This window comes from Pelodiscus sinensis, chromosome 14, assembly GCF_052426305.1.
Source record: "Pelodiscus sinensis isolate ZL-2025 chromosome 14, ASM5242630v1, whole genome shotgun sequence".
In the NCBI taxonomy this organism is placed as follows: Eukaryota; Metazoa; Chordata; order Testudines; family Trionychidae; genus Pelodiscus; species Pelodiscus sinensis.
This window is the reverse complement of record NC_143065.1, coordinates 39939111-39959454: the sequence shown is the minus strand read 5'-3', so window position 1 is coordinate 39959454 and position 20344 is coordinate 39939111. Positions and strand designations below refer to the sequence as shown.

Below are 20344 nucleotides of genomic sequence, written 5' to 3'. Positions count from 1 at the left end.
ACAGGCTATTTATGCAAAATGCATTTCATTCGCCCACGTTATAGCTATTTTGCTTTTTATTGTACTTTTATTATATGTACCTTTCCATTCTAAGAATATGAAAAGTCATGATTAACTTGCATAGTTTCCAAAGCACCATTCTATTAGGAATATTCAATATGGTCTTAAAATAGACAACTGAAAAAGCTCAATATATACATATATAACTTAATTCAGCTTTTTAATGAAGATCCTGACCATAACTCAAAACATTTTTCCGAATGGTTAATTACTTTGTGCCATTACTTAAGTCTCATGCTTTATCTACAGAAACATATGTAATTCATGACTATTTGCTTTGTTTTATTGAAACACCAAACCTACTTTTGAAGTACAAATCGTAGTTACACGTTTTAAAACATTTCTTGATTACATATTAAACTAAGTTGTTCAATGCCTTTCACTAAAAATATTCCTTAATCATTTCAAAGATGATTTAACAGAATTAAAAGCTATTTGAATTTTCAGTCTACTACCTGTAAAAGGAAAATAAAGTTACGAAAATTGGAAGTTTGATCATTCTCTATGAGAATCTACAGTAAACTAAGTACGCTTGCTTTTCCTGGAAGTCTCCTGAACCCTGAGAGCAGCCTTTCCTGAACCATTATTGGTTTAACCAGAAGAAAACAGAAATTGCAACATCAATTCAGTTGCATCTGGTTAAAATCAATGTATTTTATCTGTTCTATACAAGCATGCACATACTGCCTGACTGACTTAAACCCATGTTAATTTTGAACTATGAAGACATGAAGGCATGGGACCAAGATAACTGTACCCATTCTGATCTAAAACATTCACAGTATTCCTACACTAAAAACTGTAAGTGTTAATGCAATTTATCTAGTTTGACTAAAAAATTAACAGAAATCACCATAATTTAGAGCCACATATTGCTAGGAAGAACAAAACATTGATGTAGTTGTCATATATTTTAATTTCTGAAATAATCAAAAACATACAAGTCCTTTAGTGCTTTACAAATACTTTCCTAAAGGAACAAGTTAATTAGAGTGTAAAACAAAGTTAGGGCTTTTTTGCTTTGCTGAAACTCTAAAACCAAGCGACAAAGAACACAAGAAGCAACACCAGCATTTAAGCATATAACTTAAAAAAGCACTGTCATGTGAACAGTCACTATTGATTACATCAAAAATACTATACATTCACTTTTTTTTTCTCTCTTAATGTTATAAGATAGGTGGGCAAATATCTGGCACCAAAAAACTGATGCATGATAGTTCCAATACTTCAAACAAAATGTACTATATAGAACATTAATATTTAAATTTTTAGGCCAACATTGTAATATCTGAATCCATGGTCTACTACTTCCTGTAAATTGTTTCCTTCCAAAATAAATTCAGACTTCTAGTTCCACTTGCTCTCAGTATTTGAAAGGTCCATTAAAACCTACATGTGATGCTAAGGTAAGTAAATAATATGACATGGTATTGCAGCCAATTATTATAACAATTTAGTGTTACATTTTAGCCTAGTTGCATAACATGTGTATTTTTTTCTCAAAATCCAGTTTCTGGGGAATTTTTCATGACAATGTAACAAGTCTCTCCAGCATCCATTTGGGTTCCAAATGGACATAAACCTAACACTGGCATTTACAGTGAATGAACTTAACCCACGTGAGTGAAATATATGCAAAATTAATAGTTTTGTTATCCTCTATTTTATATTAAACTTGTTTGCCCATTTATAGAGTAACATTATTGTACAATTTAACGATTGGTGACACCTGCATTTTTTAAGTAACATCTTTATTGTATTCTAGAATTTTTGTTAAAGCACATTTAAAAACTGAACATAATGTACAATTTATATTTGAACATTATGCTATTAAAGTCCAAATAATGTCCTCTGAATAAATCAATGTGATGTTACAATAAAATACATGATCTGATTTTTTAAAAATCCAAGTTTTTTGACCATGTATTATATATCCAGGATAGTTCCAACGCTTTTATTATCAGACTAGAATGCCAGATAATGATCTTAAAAATGACCAAGCACACAATATGCAGGAGAACACTGACACTATTTAATTGTTTGCAGCATCTGCTTGACGAGGCCAGCCTTCTTCTTCAACTCCTGAGTCATACTCCTCTTCAGATGAATCTTTAGTTGGAGCCCTACAATTAAAAAGAATTGATCACATATTTTCCACTTTGAGAGGAGCATCCAGGTAGGATTACCATGGCTCCTGACAGACCAGTACTCCATAAAGCATTATTTCAAGTTGGATAGAACATAATGTGGTGTTTTAAATACTGTTCTCAAAAGTCTCTTGGGAAGGTAATTCACTGATTAAACCCTATTTTATTTGCTTGATAATTTTTCCTTCTGTGCCATTCCTTATCACAAATCCAACAACCAGAAATGATCTACAGGGTGAAGTTTAACTTTCCAATAAACATCACAGGCTGCCAGTTATTTTACAGGACACTTTCTATTAATGTAACTATTACTGAAGATGTCATGCTCTTTAATTAAATAATTTTCTCCTTGGGATCCCAGACAGCCATTTTGAAAGAGCAAAATAGTGATCTCAGCACAGCCTGACTTCACTCATACCAGGCATGCCAGGTCATGCTGTGTGAAGCAACATGGCATCCTCTGCATACTAGGCATTGGCTGATGGTGCAGCTCCAAATCCCAGAGCTCAAACTGTTGGTGTAATGAGTCAGTCACGAGTTGGTAGAGTCATGTACATGCTACATCAGTTGGTAGAGTTGGTAGAGTCATGTACATGCTACATCAGTGATGGTGCTCAGCTCCTAAAACCTTAATGGGGTGCCCATTCAAGTGGGACAATAGGTTGACTAAACTTCTCTGCAGTGAAAGGCAAGTGGAAAATCCCCAAAGATGACAGATATCGGGGTGACGTAGCAGGTGTTTAAAAAGGACTCTCAGGTAGAACCAAGGGCAGGCTTTTGGACAAAGCAATGGACAGGGGCATGCCTTTGTAGCAGAGGGCCCTCTTTTACTGATGGATCTGCTGAGGATGAGGAAGCTAGCTGCCTTAGGGGGGTGGGGAAGAATGACACACTATGATTTTGAGAAGCCACATGTAGAAGAATACCCCAGAAAACTGTCCTAAGCCTAGGAATGCTCTAGAGTGGAGAGGAAACAGACAGGGAAAGGCATACAGATTATAGTGTCTAGATCCACCTCTCATTCCATCCAAGTAAAAAGTAATTGTGTTTACAAACCCATATAAAGCCTGTGGAAGGGTCTGTTTTTCTCACATGTCCCTGAAGGGGCGACTTGTAAAACCACAGTACCTAAAGTACTCTGGGGAAGTCATTGCAGAGAAGTTCAATGAATTCTTCACTGCAGAGAATGTGAAGGAGATTCCCACACCCAACATTCTTTTCAGGTGTGAAATCCGGGACAGTCCCTCAGATTAAGTTGTTAATGTGAGATGGTTTTGGAACAAATTGATAAGTTAAACAGTAATAGGTCACCAGGAACACATTGTATTCACCACATTTTCTGAAGGAACTCAAATATGAAATTGTAGAACTAACAAATGTGGTATGTAAGCTGCAGAAGAAGGTGGGGTGCAGAAGGGTGAAGGAGGGGTCATGGGCCAGGTCGCAGTTGCATTTGGGCCAGGAGAGAAGTGCTGGGTTCAAGGCCATCCCTCCCCTTGCCACAGCAGGCTGGCGGCCAGGCTAGTTGGGGGTGAGGCAGCCCTCTTTCCTGCCTTGGGTATCTGCACAATGTTTTTAACTAGGCAACTGCGTGGCCTCAGGGAACTTAGATGTAATGCAAATTATTAAGAAAGGCCCCAGAGACAATCTTGTAATTACAGGCTGGTAACCCCAGCTTAAGTACTAGGCAAATTGGTTGAAACTATAGAATCATAGGGTTAGAATGGACGGCAAGGGTCATCTAGTTTAACTCCTTGCCAAGATGCAAGCTTTATTGTGTCTAAATCATCCAAGACAAATCGCCATCCAGCCTCCGATTGAAAGTCTCCAGCAACGGAGCTTCCATAATCTCCCCAAGATGTCTGTTTCATTGTTTTACTATTCTCACAGTTAGGAAGTTTTTCCTGCAATTAAATCTAAATACAATAAAGAACAGAATTATCAGACACATCGATTAACAGTTTTTTGGGGAAGAGACAACATTGCTTTTATGAAGAAATTATGCCTCGCCAGTCTATTAGAATTCTTTGAAGGGGTCAAAAAACATGTGGACAAGGGTGATACCGCGGACTTGAACTTTCAGAAAGCCTTTGACGAGGTCCCTCACCAAAGGCTTTTAAGCAAGGTAAGGTGCAATGGGATAACAGGGAAGGTCCCATCACGGATCAGTAACTGGTTAAAAGACAGGAAACAAAGGGTAAGGATAAATAGTCAGTTTTCAGAGTGGAGAGGTAAATAGTGGGGTCCACAGCCATCTGTACTGCAACTTGGGATGTTAAACTGCGGGTAATCAGTTAATCGAGTAGTTGATGGAATTTCCATCAGCTACTCAATTAGTCAATAAGGGGGGAACTGCAGAGCTGCAGTAGGGTCAGCTCCCGGCCCAGGAGCTAACCCCATTGCAGCTCTGACTTTTAAGAGCCAGCAGGCTCTTAATACATTTAAAAAGCAGAGGTGCAGCATGTGGGACCGGGCGCGAACCGGGAATCAGCAGCCCCCTGCTACGCCTTTGCCTTTTTGCCGGGGGATGTTATGAAGGCCAAAACTATAACTGGTTTCAAATTAGATAAGTGTCTATAGCCAAGATGGTCAGGATGCAATCTGGTTCCTGCCTCTGGCTGTCCATTAACCTGCAACTGCCAGGTGCTATGACTGGACAACAGGGATGGATCTCACAATAATTGCCCTGTTATGTTCATTCCTTCTGAAGCATCTAGCATCATTGCAAGACAGGATACTGGGCTAGGACAACTTGGCCACACGATCCCATTTCCAAGGAGTAACAAAAAATGTGTACACAGGAAAGGTGTCAAGAAGCCAACAAGAGAAACTGTGCTGCTGCTTAGAGACCAAGGGAAGCTTTAGAACACATGGATTCAGTGCACAAGGCTCAACAAAGCAACCTAATAAATGTCCAGCTAGAGGGAAATCTACTAGTGCTGTGTTATATTTCCATTACACAGAAAAGGAAACTGAGGTACAGAAGCTCTGCACCTTCCTGAAGGTCACACAAGGAATCTTACCAGAAACAGGAACCAGGAAACCTAACTCCTAGTCCTGCATGTTAAACACAAGACTGTCGGTTCCTCCCTTTGTCATATCATCTATTTAGACTAAGAGGAAAAATCCCAGGTCTAATAAAGCCATTAAATCTTAGCAGAATTAAAGTAGTAATTTCCAACGGAAATGTAGCCAATCAGCCACCTACCTGCAGGACCACTTTTTATGCCACTTTTTTCATCACGTTGGCAAACATACTCTGCCATGTGAAAAATTATATCAAATATATTTTGAAACACGAAACTATTTCCTAGTTAATCAAATTCAGCTATTTCCAACCAAATTCCATACCCCCACTCATCTAAATAGCCTTAGTGATATATTCACAACTCATCATGTACTTTTTGTTCTGTTTCTAAAGAAACACACACACAGTGGGAAGAGTTAAGAATAATGTAATACATTTAAATTTAAGTTACAAAATAATGTTTTAGATTTAAAATACAATATGTAACAATAGTAATAAAAATAAAACATCAGTAGTACAGAATATCCATTAAGTGCCCTGTACCTACCAACTATGTATGGTATACAACACGAAGTCAGAAGATTATTTTTGGAACAGGTATGTATGGAGAATTTTATTTTGTTTAAAAAAACCACCTGGATGAAGCAAAGACTGACAGACAGCTATAAAGAAAACTGTCTAGACTATTAATCTGTTCTGTAATTGCAGTTCCTATGTTACCTAATGTATCCTGGTTCTTTTTTGCCTTCCACAACTTCTTTGTCAACTTCCACACATATAATGTCAGAATTGGGTACTTCAAACATGGGCTCCAGCAACAACTTTTCCTACAAGCAAAGAGAACAGTATTACACACACAAAAGCAAAAACAAAAAAGACGGTATACAATGACTTGCACACAAGCAGTTCTGAGTCTCCCTTCATAATAGTGGATACTGTACTAGAAGAAATCTGACTAGCCATTGTCATTAGGAAGAAAATTACTCTGTAGATCTTAACATCCCATCTACAGATTCTTTTTAAAGCATAAGTTGTGTTGCCAAGAACACTACTTACATTCAAAATACATTATCTACACTTACTGAGTCTGATAATACCCCCTAAAAAAGGCTGCACACTTACCATGATAGATCTAAGACCTCTTGCCCCAGTCTTTCTGTCTAGCGCCAGTCTGGCTATAGCCTTCAATGCATCCTCAGTAACAGTCAATTCACACTATGTACATAAGAACATAGTAAACTTCATTAAATATTTCATTTGTAATGTTCCTAAATCAATGATTTGCCCATATTTTAGCAAAAATACATTTTGCAAAATAAGTTAATAAAATTACTATTTAAATAGCTAGTTCATTAAGTAGCACTTCTATTCATCTTTGGGAAATGTCTCATCTTCTGCTCTTGTACTTTCCATCTTTCTTTTAACAAGTATCTTGGATTGTGCAAGTAAAACAAGAAAATTAAGGCTATATAAATGCTAATGTGTATTAAAAACAAGCACAGGACAAATCTGCACCTAGTTGTCAGGGCTGTGTTGTCATGAATTGACTACAATATTATGGTATGCAGATAATTTTCAGTTTGTTTGAATTTTCGATAAAAATCTTTAAGTACAGGTTGACCCTCTCTAGTACAGTTCCCTCACCCTCTCTAGTACAGTTCCCTCAGGACCTGATCAGTGTTAAACCAGAGAGTTGGCCTAACCACAGGACACCAGAATTGTCTTGCAGCATTATCAACACTTCCACTGCTTATTGGACTAGACCTAAAAAACAGCACAGAACACTGAGAGCCAAGACTGGTGGCTGAAAAACTTTATAGGACCCAGGGAAACTTGGCCACACCCATGATAAATGGACATCCGGCTAACTCAGTGGTTCTCAACTTGTTTCAGTCCACGGACCACCAGGCCAATCAAAAAATTTTCGTGGACCACCTCCAGCACATGTAGCACAGGACAAACAATACAGCAACCGCTCAGCATGACAGCGGCAGCTACACTGACGCTCAGGGCCTCAGATGGAAGTTACTGGCAACACGACGCGGTTGCGTCCTAGGTCAGTTCTGCTGATATTAATAAAATGCGATATTTACCCAATTTCCACCCATATGACAGCACTTTTCGTGAGCAATGACAGACCAGAAATGTAACTACTAAAACGCATATCAACAGAAGACCATTATATTGACAACTTTTTGTTTTGGCTCCCACCCGCAGGCTGCAAACAAACGTGTTGAGTAGCCCTGCACTAGGGGGTGGCGGCCCCTGCTTGCTAGGATCACCAACTCCCTTCTTGCAGGGAGTAGGCAACCCAGCTCTCCCCCCGGCCATTGGGGGAGGGCCAAGCTATAGCCATGCTAGCCCGGGCCCTTTCTCTCCCCCCCCCGCCCCCCCGGCCACCCTGGACACTTTCTCCTCCTTCTACCCGCACCAGCCCAATCCCTTGCTGCTCCTTGCCCCACCAGCTTTCCTCTTTTCTCCTCCCGATCACACCACACCCCACTCCATCAGCCTGGGCCCCTTCGCACTCTCTGCCCACACCAGCCCTGCCGCCTTCTCCCTCACACCCCCAAATCCCCTGGACTCCTTCTCCCGAACCCCCAGCTGAGCCACCCCAGGCCCCTTCTCTTCCCACCAGCCTGAGCCCTTTTTACCTCCCCATCCCTACCCACCCGGGCCCTCTCTCACCCCTCCCACCCCTTTTCTCCTGGCCGCTGTGCGCCAGGCCAGGCTCTCCCCCCACCTCTCTCTGAGGACTCGCAGGCCCCAAGCGGAAGCTGAGTACTGGGGAAAAGCAAGAGAGGGAGGGAGGAAACAGGTGGGATGCAGAGTGACATGATGACGTCACTATTGTCCCGCAGGAAAAGGTTTTTTTCTATATAGAAAGATGTGTACACATTATTCATTAAAAGACACCTGATAAATGTATTAAGTTATTGCTAACCTCATTATCACTGAAAATTAAAACTCCTGGCACCAAACCAACTAAACTAAAGTAGTCTCCGAGGCAATGTATATGGATTCTCTAAATGAGTGGGGATTTTTTTAACTCCCATTACTTACCATTCTTGGATAAGACAATGAGAATATTTTCCCTAAAGCATAAAGCAGGCAGTATATCTTTATACTGAAAAATCTTTAACATTAAATCCATAACAAGAATACCAAAAGACCCCCCAAAAAAAGTCAAACCTTATCCATGCTGAATAATGCCTGGTATTGAGGAATCACAGCATTTCGTGGCTCAGTAAGAATCCGTACAAGTGTTTTCTCATCCAGACTATGCAAGGGAACCACCACAGGTAAACGTCCCACAAATTCTGGAATCATGCCAAATTCAATGAGATCTCTGGCTTCCACATGCCGCAACAAGCGATCTTTTTCTTCAATATCTTGTTGTGTATTGGACTCCCCACTTATGTTAGCGAGGTCAGCTGCTGCAGCAGCCCTTCTGCCTTTCCCCAAATTAGATGGCGTGCCAAAACCAAGATACTGAAAAACATTGAATGTTTACAAAAAAGCTATAGGTATGTACTTGCTTCACATAAATCTGGTTGCATATGCATATTGGAATACACCAGTGACAATACATTGAAATGATCCACTCATTATAATTTAACTGTTTAAAGAATATAGTATAAAGAGCTTTAATTTTAATGTTGTATGAATTAACAGAAACCTGTTGCAACATTTAGATCTCTCAGCAAGACATTAAAACATAGGAGGAACTAATGATAGGCTCCGAAAAAGTTATACATTTTTCAAAATTAAAATGTGATTATGAAGTAGCTATGTGATATGAGTACCTTCTAACAACAATAAAAATTCTCTTTCAAAATGAAACAGATGAACCTCTAATAAAAAGTGACATTAAAAAGCTTTACAAATTACCCAGCAAAGCAAGTGGGAGTTGGAAGTGTAAATATCTGCTGCAAATAGGAAAGTTGTAGACAACAGAGTTTTATAATGTTTTATGTAATGTGCTTAATAAGTAGAGTGGGAAAAAATGTTAAACAACTAACTCTGCTGACCGCCCTTCTCTAGTGAGCAGGGAAGAACAGTCTTCTAGGCCCTTAATAAAGATCCATTGGGAAAACTGCTTGTGATTGCATCTAATGTCAAAAGCGAAAAAGATCAGAATTTTTGTGAGTCAGCATGATCACACTGTTGCTCTTAGGAGTAATTAGAATACAGACTGTGTTATAAAGAAAATATAATGAATGAATGAAAAGTTTGTATTAATAGAAGCTTTGTATTAGGAATTAGATGGATACCTTTTGTATGAACAGTTGTGTCCCTCTTCCCATGTGTGGAATGACTGTGTAGTTCCTAGGGAGGGGGGAGTGAATGGAATGTGAGTGTTTGGAGAGATAACAACTTGTAGGCCCAACAGTTTCAGAGTCCACACATTGGAAGAGGTGAGGTGGGGCTAGAAGACTCAGAGGCGTCAAGGTACCATAAATTGAGGCCTAATGCAAAGCAGACTGACTGAGGACATATGGACGGCCTTGGAGTGCTAAGAAGCAAGCACTCTGTTACAAACAAGACAGCCTTGAAATAACATTGGGAAGGAGACACCAACATACTGATGTCAGAGTAAAGAATGACTCCCAGATAAACAGATATTAAGCAGAACAGATGGTGATTGATTAAGAGCTGACAAAGCAAAATGCATAAACCTGAATGGGAGAAAAGTCCTATAAAAGATGGAGCATTTTGCATGAATCTCCGGGTATCATCTTGTCACCATCAGAGCGTCAATCCAGATCGAGAGAAGGCCCGCTCCTCCCCTTCGCATTTAACTTGCCTGGCCAGTAAGTTTATGAGAGCAACAGACTGGTAAACCTTAAGCAATGACAAGACTGGGGGGGAGGTAGGGGCACCTTGTCTTTATAAAGCATCTGCTAACTGGTTTTCTACTGTTTTCTCAGTAAATGTGGCGTATTGCATTTTCCTGTGAAAAAAATCCTGTGTGCTTCTTATAAGCATAACAAAGTGACACAAAAATATGGCCCTAAAGTAGGCTTATTATGTGATTCAAAAAAGAGCAAAGTTGTGTATTGCTGATAAGTAAGGAGGACTCAATATAATCAAGGAGTGTGAGTGTGCATGTGTGGCATTTAAAAGTAATAACTGGCATGTATGGCTGGCAGACTGACCAGCAAAAACTTTCCGTAAGTTTCCAGTGATTGTGCTGCTTCAAGCTTTTTACATATCTTACAGTATCCTACACTTAGCAGAAATGTGATAGTAGGACAGGTCCCCAACTACACAGGCACCCAGTTTTCAAAAATTAAGGGACAATACAACACTTTGAAAATTCACTTTTTAGCACTAACACTCAGTTTTCTAGGTGTAGTTAGAGGACTCTAAAAATACATATAATCCTCCCAAAATCATTAGCAAAAAGAAGACAGTGACTAAGAACTGTTTTAATACAACTAAGAAGAGTTATTCTAAAGCAATGTGTTCTCACCTTTTCATTTTTCCTCCTGCTGATGATTCTGTCAAGACCATTAAAGGCACCAGAAGCTACAAAGAGGACATTTGTTGTATCAACCTGCACCGTCTCTCCACGCAGTTTACGGGAATTTTTTTCTGGAACATTTACTATTGTACCTTCTAGTAACTTTAACAAGCCCTAAGTAAAAACAAAGAGGTAAAACTAGTACACAGACTCCACATTATAATTTTTGAACAAAATGCATATGAAATCCTGTAATCTACTCTCAGTGGATTCAATGAGACTGACCAACTGAACATGAAAAACAGGATTTTCTCCACAGATCCAGAGTACTTGAGAGTTTTACCCAAGGCCACATCAAGATTTGTTGGCAGAGATGGAAATAAAACCTAAATCACTCATCCTCTATATACCACTTCCCATATGAGAAACTATTTCTAAAAGTTTTCAAAATTTCTCCATAAGGCATCAGTATGAAGAGTTTTTGAAAAAGTGAAAAACAGCATGTAGTGTTTTCCAGTTTATGTAACTTCATACTTGAAATCAACCTTATCTGCTTTCTAATCAAACAATACCACTGAAGATCTTCTGGGGCTAGAGGACCAGAGAGCAGAACAGGGTTAAGAAGCTTTTAAGTAACCCTAGAATTGAATTTAAAAAGTCTATACACGTACAGTATCTGCAACATTACAAGACTAAATCAGGGACTTTAAGTACTTTACCGATTTGACTGACAATGCTGAAATCAAAATAACTGTTTTCTTACTTGTTGGACGCCTTCTCCTCCTACGTCCCGCAACTGATGAATGCCTGGCACACTGCCAATCTTATCTACTTCATCCAGAAAAACAATTCCTGAAGAACAAGGAATATATTTAGGAAAGATGCCATTTATAAGACAGAAATATAATCCCTGTACAGCAAAGACTGCTAACTTAAATAGAAGAGATTGCTATTGCAATGTTACAGAATGCTGTATGTTACATAAGCAACTTGATGGATAAGTAATAACTTGCTACACCTATTTTTAAAATTAATTTAGTACGTTTTTAAAATTCTTATCAAACAGAAATAAAATTCAAGTATATGTCCCAAGAATGCTCAACTATTAACATGATTTTTGGCACCAACTTGCACAGTATTTAATTGAGTCATGCATATTTTGTGGCCAAACTGCAGAAAACACATGGTCCAAGTTACCTTGTTGAGCTTTTTCTACATTGTAGTTGGCATCTTGCAGTAGTTTTGCAATAACAGATTCAATATCTTCACCTACGTAACCAGCTTGAGTTAAGGTAGTACAGTCACAGATAGCAAAAGGTACATCAAGGCATTTAGCTAGAGTTTGAGCCAACAGCGTTTTACCTAAAATTAAAAGAAAATACTTGTTTTGTAATATTCATAAATTCTTTCTGTGGAAGTATATTAGACAAGCATCTTCTCTCACTAGCATGGTGTACATCATCATCAACCAGCTAAACTGAAGCCAATATGTTAATATAGTCATTCAACGTTTTTTGAATAAGCTAGCTTTGTCAAACAATGTATGCTGACATCTTTTGATCCTGCCAAGCTGCATGCATTTTAATGACATTCTATTAGTTTGCTTAGGGTCCCCTATGATATATAAACTGAAGTTAGCAGACATTTGTTTATATACTGCCACAGTGTGTCAGTATAAATGAAATGTTAAGTTACTGCCATTCATCTGTTAATTTTCAGAGCACTGTGCAAACCCCATCAGTTTATTCAGGTACAGTGGTCTAGCCACACTGACTCAGAGAATACTAAGCAATATCCTATTAAGTTTGTATTTTTATGCATGTTTACACAGACAAGTGAGAGACACTGTAAAAACTAGGGATGTTAGGAAGCATCTAATTCAGTAACCGTGTAGCGGGCAAAAATTGTTGGTTACACAATCAACCACTGCGGCTCTGCATAGAAAGGATCTGCAGAGCTGCAGTGGGGGTAGCTGCATGATCTGGCATGAGCCGGGACTAAGCCAGCATGCCTGCCCGCCAGCTGTCAAAATACTTAAAATGCAGAACCGCAGAAGCGAAGGGGGTTGCGTGTAGCCCATGACATTAACCCATAAGCATTCTCTTATCAGTTAATTGTTTAACCAGAGACACTATTACATCCCTAGTCAAAACTGAAATGTTTCCTTTTTACCCACCTTATGCCAGCTGTGCCTTATGAAAGTATTTTTATGATTGTTCTGGAAAACTGCCTAAGCTTTATAGTACAATTGATTTTTGACCAAAATGAGCCACACCACATTTCACAATAAACATTATGGAGGTAGCTGTGGGTAACACCAGATGGCCATGTGTATTCTTGGACTTAAAGACATTTAAAATATGATTTGCAGGCACCATTATCAGAACATAGAAATTGTTCATGGTACTTTTGTCTCTTAGTATAATGATTACAGTCAACATTATCCTGTGCTTGAAAGAAATTATAGATACTTGGACGCATCTGAAGTGCAATAGAAAGCAACTGGATCAGCCAGATGTACAGAGCCTCTCTTCTAAACCTGTGTAATGTGAATTTTTACTTCAAACATAAGCTGGTAGTATCCAGGTCTGAAGGGCAAAATTAAATCCCAACTTTAGTCAATGAAGAAAACCTATTTCCATCTACTTTTAGTTGAACTTCAAAATCCAGCATGATTCAATATAGATGTATAGCATTTGTTTAGGACAAACACATATAGTTATATCCTGCTGTTTTTCCTGTTAACAGCTGCAGCTGCCCAAAAGAATCACAAGAAACTGAATTTCTTAAAACAGGAACTCAAACTGGGTTTGAGGGATATAAAATTACAAATTTTAGAGATCTAATTTGGCCATCCACTGCCATGGTAGAATTGTATTTGATGAGCATCCTCAAAAATGTGTCAAATGAAAAGCTTCCAGACTTCTTTATTATATATAAATTAACTGAAAAGAACCCTTTGTAAATATTTGTTCTAAAATAATTGTGTCAAGTTTTTGTAGCTCCATAAAAGAGATTTTGTATTGATTTGTCAAGCTCCATAAAGAACAGGAATTTGATACAATATTTTCCCCTGTAGAGAAGCTTCATACAAGCTAGTCCTCTATAGGATATATTTAGATCACTTGACGGGTTTTAAGTCTAGGACTAGGACAAGAACTTCCGCCACATAGATGGAAGTCAAGCCCATTTATGGGAGTTGGAGTTTAGGAGTATATGGAATTGTGGTAGTCTAAAAGATTGTGAGGGGAAGAAAACAAAAATGTTTTCAAACCTACTAGTCACTTTTTCTACCAATAGATTTATGTTACTTCATGGTAATCCCCAGGTCTAATCTGTCTTTTGAGATTCATGTGCTGCCAAACAATATGTCTGTTAATGGACACCTATTTTAAGATGTTACAGAATATTTAGAGATGGTTTTGGCCATAGTGTTTTAACACACACGTCTTGCCTATACAATGCCACAATTTCTGTATTTGGGTCCACTGAGTAATCAAAATGTAAAAGCATCAAGTATCTAAAAATTCCCAACATCTAAACACCTTCACCACCCACAAAAACGTTACTTCATAAGACAGCATATTAGGTATGTTCATATAGCATACTGTGTCTTATGAACACCTTTGGAGTCTACTATTCTTATGAAGCTTAATCCTTTAGAGAAAAGATTTGTGTTTAACTGAAACATTCAGACAAGCTTGCTAGTCAGCTATGCAGAAGGCTTTGCAAGTTTTATTTGGGGCATCCTTACAACTTGCCTCATTCTCTCAAGTAGAGTATATTACATGTATTGTCCCCTTTTAGATATCTTCCTTTTAACTACAACAGTTAACAAAATCATTCAAAACACAGGACTTTGGAATAACAGGGGACTTCAAATATCTAGGCATCTGCTGGGAAAACAAGCCTGCAGAGACACATTGTCTAACAAATTCTTGGAACACGTTGGAGACGATGTTTTATTACAGAATATGGAGAGTGTGACTAGCAGAGAGGCTGTTCTAAATTGATTTTGACAAATAAGGAGGAACGGGTTGAGAATCTGAAAGTGGAAAACCTCTTTGGTGAAAGTGATCGTGAAATGATAGAACGTCTCAGAAGCTGTTAGTGTGTAACTTTAAAAACAATGACAGTTCTGTGGTACACTTTAGAGACTGACAATCTTATTAAGTCATGAGCATTCATGGGTAAAACCCACTTCATCAGATAAGCTCATGACCCAATACATTTATTAGTGTCTAAGGTGCCATAGGATTGCTCATTGTTTTTATGAAATTAGAATTCATGATTCTAACGGAATTGTAAGAGGAAAAACAGCAAAATAAAGACAATGAAATTCAAAAAGGCAAACTTTAGCAAACCCAGGAAATTGATAGGTAAGATCCTGTGGGAAACAAGCTGTAACAAAGTCAGGGTTTTATTCCCCTTTTTGTGTTACATGTGATTTCTACTGTCCTGTAGTAAGGGTGGGGACATCATAGCTTCAAGTACATAAAAGACGGTTATAAAGAGGAGGATGAAAATTTGTTCTCCTTATCCACGGGATAAGTAATAAAGGAGTCCGTATTGCTGGAAAAGGTTGGGAGCCACTGGTCTAGACAACACTAGGCCCTGCCTAAGTACAGGGGACTGGATTATATGACCTTCTGAGGACACTGCCCCCTCCTACATTTCTATGCCTCTATGCCATGCTTTCCTTCACGCAACTGGTAACAAAATATTTTAGCGTTTCTGTTCCCAAAGTACTCAGCTCTTCAGAAGTGTTAAGTTACATACCTGACCCAGTTGGTCCAAGCAGCAAAATATTACTTTTTTCAAGCTTGATATCATCGTGGTTTGAATCTAGTACTTCGCCTCCTCGTTTCTCCTGAGGCATCTGCTGGTTCACTTGTTGCTGCATTGATGCTCCCAAAGCATTGCCATGGGGACTTATTCCAGCAATCTGCAGAAGTTCTGAAATTAGCAATAGGAGCACTATTTGAGAACTAGGTTTAACTTGAACTGGTAGGGTCCAACACTACTGCTCAGAACATAAATAAAATTGTAACTGATGGTTCTTGTAATCTCAGTGCTTTGTTCTGCGAACCTACCTATGAAAGTACAGGATTTCATGAAATACAGCATAAACAAAAATGGGGGGAGGAGGGGAGGCGCTGCATTCACATATGGTTCCACAAGCAAATTTTTACATATTTGAAAAGATACTTAAAACAGAAACAAAGTGCATAGCGTATAATGTTTAACTGATCTGACTAAAGTGGGATTTGGGCTAGGGACCGCTTCAGCCCACTGCAGCAGCCTCCAGGGCTCCTGCCCTCAGCCCCACACGGTGAGGCTGGCTGCTGGCTCCCAGCCCCGCTGGAACAGCCCTTGCCTGCTGCAGACAGAGACTGCTCTGGAGGAGAGCATCCCTCGCCCACAGCAGGCCCATATTAGACCAGCCCCACTGATTACTGGTTAACCAGAACTGGCAAGCAGTGATGTTTATCTGTTAACCAGTGGCCCGGTCACATCCCTAATAAAAACTCCTAATAATAATATATGACCTGCCTGTGAATATTTAATGGTAAACTGAGGTCTTTATTTTTTAAAACCTTTTTAAAATTCATTAGTACTGCAGTGCCAACAGAGAGATGGAAGAGTAAGCTGGAGTTCATTTCTTCTCATCCATCAAAATAATTGTAACTAGTTCCAATTGCAACATAGAATTTTGTAATTTAAGAAAATCAAATTGACCGGGTGTAATCAGGATTATAAATTGCAGAAGCCTTATTACTTATGAAGGACGGTGCAAGAGCCAGAAAGAACCTAGTCTGAAAGTCAGTTTGCAATTAGGGGGAAAAAAAATTTACTTGTGAGCTGAGCAAATGTGACCAGGTGTCAATGAGCCTCAACTTGGAACCAGACAATGCTATTTTGACAAACACTTTTCAGAGTACAGCTACATTGTAGCAAATGTATTAATCGCATGATTAATATATTAATGTATTAATTGCATGATTAATGCTACAAAAAACTGACATTAGGCATTACCTACTAGGCAGAGATTCATATTTCCCTTTGCCACATACAGTTCATATCAGATAGAAATTGACAGGACGCATACCTTGCTCAAACTTAGTAAACAAGTCTAAACTTTCGCTCTCTTTATCAAGGTTACTACTTTGTACAAATGCTTATTTAGAAACTTGTGAGTTAACATTTTACCTGCCCTCTATGTAGAATTATATACAAGGTCAAATTCTGTTCACTTCAGTCAGAAATGCTCATTTAAAAAAAAAATCAATGGATTGCTTGTCTGGATAAAAGCAAACAGGATTTGGCTCATACATTTCTACCAAATCACCACTAAACTCCTATTCTAATGTTAATTTCTAAGGGTAGATATTGCAGAGGAGGACATGAGGAGAGTTCACTTACTTGTAAATCTGTACTCATCCTCCCGTCTTCTTATTTCTAATTCTAAGAGAGAGGATGAAAACAGTAATATAAAAGATTATATTTGCTCCACCTCTTGCCCTCTTCTGAATACATTTCATGGTGTAATCAGCGTATTAAACAAAAAATCCCCATGTTCAATTTTATTTCTGTTAGTCTCTATTTGGGAATATTTAGTCTTCTAAAATTGACTACATGCGTCTTCTTAATTATAATTAATTAGCTGTTTATAAATCAAAATCTTAAAATACGAGACAATTAGTAACAAAACCATACTGCATTTAATCTGTATTATTAATCTGAGATAAAATTATTCTACATATTTAGAAAGACTCAATTATAATTGTTAATTTTAATCTCTCTGTGGCAGGAAGTATCTCTGTTCTGTGTTCACATAGCAGCTAGCACAAGACCCTGGTCTGTGACTAATAGTGTAGGGACAACTGCAATACATATAAATGATAATACAATTAGAAATCAGAGACATTTTTAAGATACAATGCAAACAGTGTGAACATGATTAAAGCATTTTTGTATGCAGTTAGCATATTAAAATTTAAGATTTCAAATGAGAATAACTCTATAAATCAGGGGTCTCAAACACATGATTCACAGGGCCATCTACTGCCCGAATATTTTCACTATCCCTGCAGTCTGGAAGGAGCATGTCCATACCCATCCACCAAACCCCACCCCTTCCCCTTGCTCTGTCTCCTCCATTATGTCCCTTCCCCTAAGAGACACAGCCCAGGGATTACGAAGGGGGCCTAGTGTGGGGCAGCAGCATGGATTTGACTCTACTGCACTCACCATGGTCATGGGAGCTGTGGGGAAGCAGAACACATGCAACTCCTGCCACTGCGGGGGGATGGGGGGTGTCCAACCCCTGCTGCTGCCCCATGCCAAGCCCCCTGGTAATCCCCAAGGCTCTGTTCGGGGTAGGGCGGGTGTAGAAAGAGGTGGGAAGAGGATGGGTACACTACCCCTCAGGCCACAGGGACTTCCAGGCCAGATCGTGAAAATGCTTGGGCCATAGATGGCCCATGGGCAATGTTCCCTCTATGCTGCTCAGCAGCACAGCTTCACAGAGGCTCAGGGCTCCATGAACAGAGCTGACAGACTGGGCGGGCCTGAGTAATTTTACCTGTGAAGCAGTGCTGCCCCACAATTTAGAAGGAACACTGCCCATGAGTTTGAGACCCTTGCTATAAATCAAACTGAGCCTTGAATCAGTTGCCAACGTTTAATCTCACTTCTAAAAATATAGTCAACTGATAGTACTTCATAACTAGTGTACCGCTAATGCACTGCCAACAAGTAACCTCATATGAACTTGTTGGCTATGTAACAATATTAAGCTGACCAACCGTTTCTGTTGAATTAGGGGCAAAAATATGTAGCTACTTATTCATTAGGTTACACTACATAGAATACAATTTCTGTCTTACATATCCCCCTTAGTTGTTTGCCTGCATCTTAACACTGAATCAGCTGCTCAAGTAGAGAAGTAAATTAAAAAGATGTTAATAGGTTCACTTCAGAAAAAATATCCGATTCCTCTAAAGAAGTGCCACCAACAGATGATGAATATTTAAATAATTGCTATAGAATTTATATTTAGTCAAAAGGTAAAGGCACATTGTGTGGTTAAAAATCATTTTAACACAGAACATAAGAAAATGTAAAATTACGTTAAGTTAATGAGTGTTAAAAGTTAGTTTACTTTTCATCATTGATGTTGCATCTTTACTTTTTCATATTACTCAGCTTGACCAAGACAATTCACTTTTACTGATTCTCATGCATGTACAATGTTGCAGCATATGAAAAAGTAGTTATAAACATTTCAGAAAATGTAAATAAAAGCAAACTTTTTTATTGAAATATATTAATGATGGTATTCACATTAATAAGTTTTTTTAAATGTTTGCTTTTGCCTAACATATTTGTCTACACTGACAAAATTATTTAAGGAGCCAATAATGAAATCTTCATGCCTGTATCACACACCATTAAATTCATCCAAAGGTTTACACACACAATGGCTGCTTAAATTTATTACAGATCCAGATACAGGCAGTCCCCGGGTTACGTACAAGATAGGGACTGTAGGTTTGTTCTTAAGTTGAATTTGCATGTAAGTTGGAACTGGCGTCCAGATTCAGCCGCTGTTGAAACTGACCAGCAGCGGCTGAATCGGACACGCCTGAGGCAGAGCAGCTGCGGTGCTGCTGGATTGGTCCCGCAGCGCCGCTCCTCAGAGCTACTGGACCAACCCAGCAGCACCCCAGCTGCTCTACCACAGGCGTCCCCAAGTCAGCCGCTGCTGAAACTGATCAGCGGCCGATTCCAGGAAGCCCGGGGCAGAGCAGCTCTGCCTCGGGCTTCCTGTAGTCAGCCGCTGATCAGTTTCAGCAGCGGCTGACTTGGGAACGCCTGGGGCAGAGCAGCTGGGGTGCTGCTGGGATGGTCCAGTAACGCCGCTCCTCGGCGCTGTGGGACCAACCCGGCAGCCCCCCAGCTGCTCTACCCCAGGCGTCGGCAAGAAAAGCCTGATCTGCTGGGGGGGGGGGGGGGCGCACTAGCTGCGCCCCCCCAGCAGACCAGGGAGACGCGGAGTGGCTTTTCTCGCTGTGGAGGACGTGGGCGGCGGGACCGCGGCGCGTCTCGATGGTCCCGCTGCCCGCGTCCTCCGCGGAGAGAAAAGCCTGGTCTGCTGGGGGGGGGGGGGTGTGTGCACTAGTTGCGCCCCCCCCCTCCCCCCAGCAGACCAGGGAGACACGGAGCAGTTTTTCTCGCCGCGGAGGCCTCGGATGGCAGGACCGCCGCGGCGCGTCTCGGCGGTCTGCTGGGGGGGGGGGGGGGGGGCGCAGCTAATGCGGGGTTCCCTCACCCCGTTCGTAAGTAGGGATCTGACGTAAGACGGATCCACATAACCCGGGGACTACCTGTATAACAATATTGAAGCAGCACAAGTAAAGTCCACAGAGATAATACACTTTATAATTGAAAAAATATGAAACACTGTACAAACCTCTAGGTGTTAAAGACGTTTGCTTTTCAACTTCAGCTTGCTGTCTCAAATTAGCCGGGATATTGTTGTATATTCTTTTGTAATGATTGTACACAGCAACTGACAGCACCTTCTTGGCAAAAGATTGACCAACAACATACTTGTCGAGGTAGTTGTATATCTGA

The 20344-nt window shown here is 39.8% G+C and overlaps 1 protein-coding gene across 2 annotated transcripts in view; it reads right to left on the bottom strand.

Moving 5' to 3' along the window:
• Window positions 1–958: 958 nt before the first annotated feature.
• CLPX (caseinolytic mitochondrial matrix peptidase chaperone subunit X) overlaps window positions 959–20344 on the bottom strand; it is a 45094-nt gene continuing 25708 nt past the window's right edge. Inside the window, exons 5-14 of one of the 2 annotated variants that reach the window (XM_075896912.2) lie at window positions 20181–20340; window positions 17129–17170; window positions 15485–15661; window positions 11903–12067; window positions 11469–11557; window positions 10715–10879; window positions 8431–8730; window positions 6361–6453; window positions 5959–6065; window positions 959–2186 (exon numbers count right to left, since the gene is read on the bottom strand). In XM_075896912.2, coding sequence (XP_075753027.1) covers window positions 2096–2186; window positions 5959–6065; window positions 6361–6453; window positions 8431–8730; window positions 10715–10879; window positions 11469–11557; window positions 11903–12067; window positions 15485–15661; window positions 17129–17170; window positions 20181–20340 — 1389 coding nt within the window. In that variant the 3' untranslated portion in view covers window positions 959–2095. The remainder of the gene's footprint in view (window positions 2187–5958; window positions 6066–6360; window positions 6454–8430; window positions 8731–10714; window positions 10880–11468; window positions 11558–11902; window positions 12068–15484; window positions 15662–17128; window positions 17171–20180; window positions 20341–20344) is intronic. The other variant, XM_075896913.2, reaches the window with a different exon arrangement.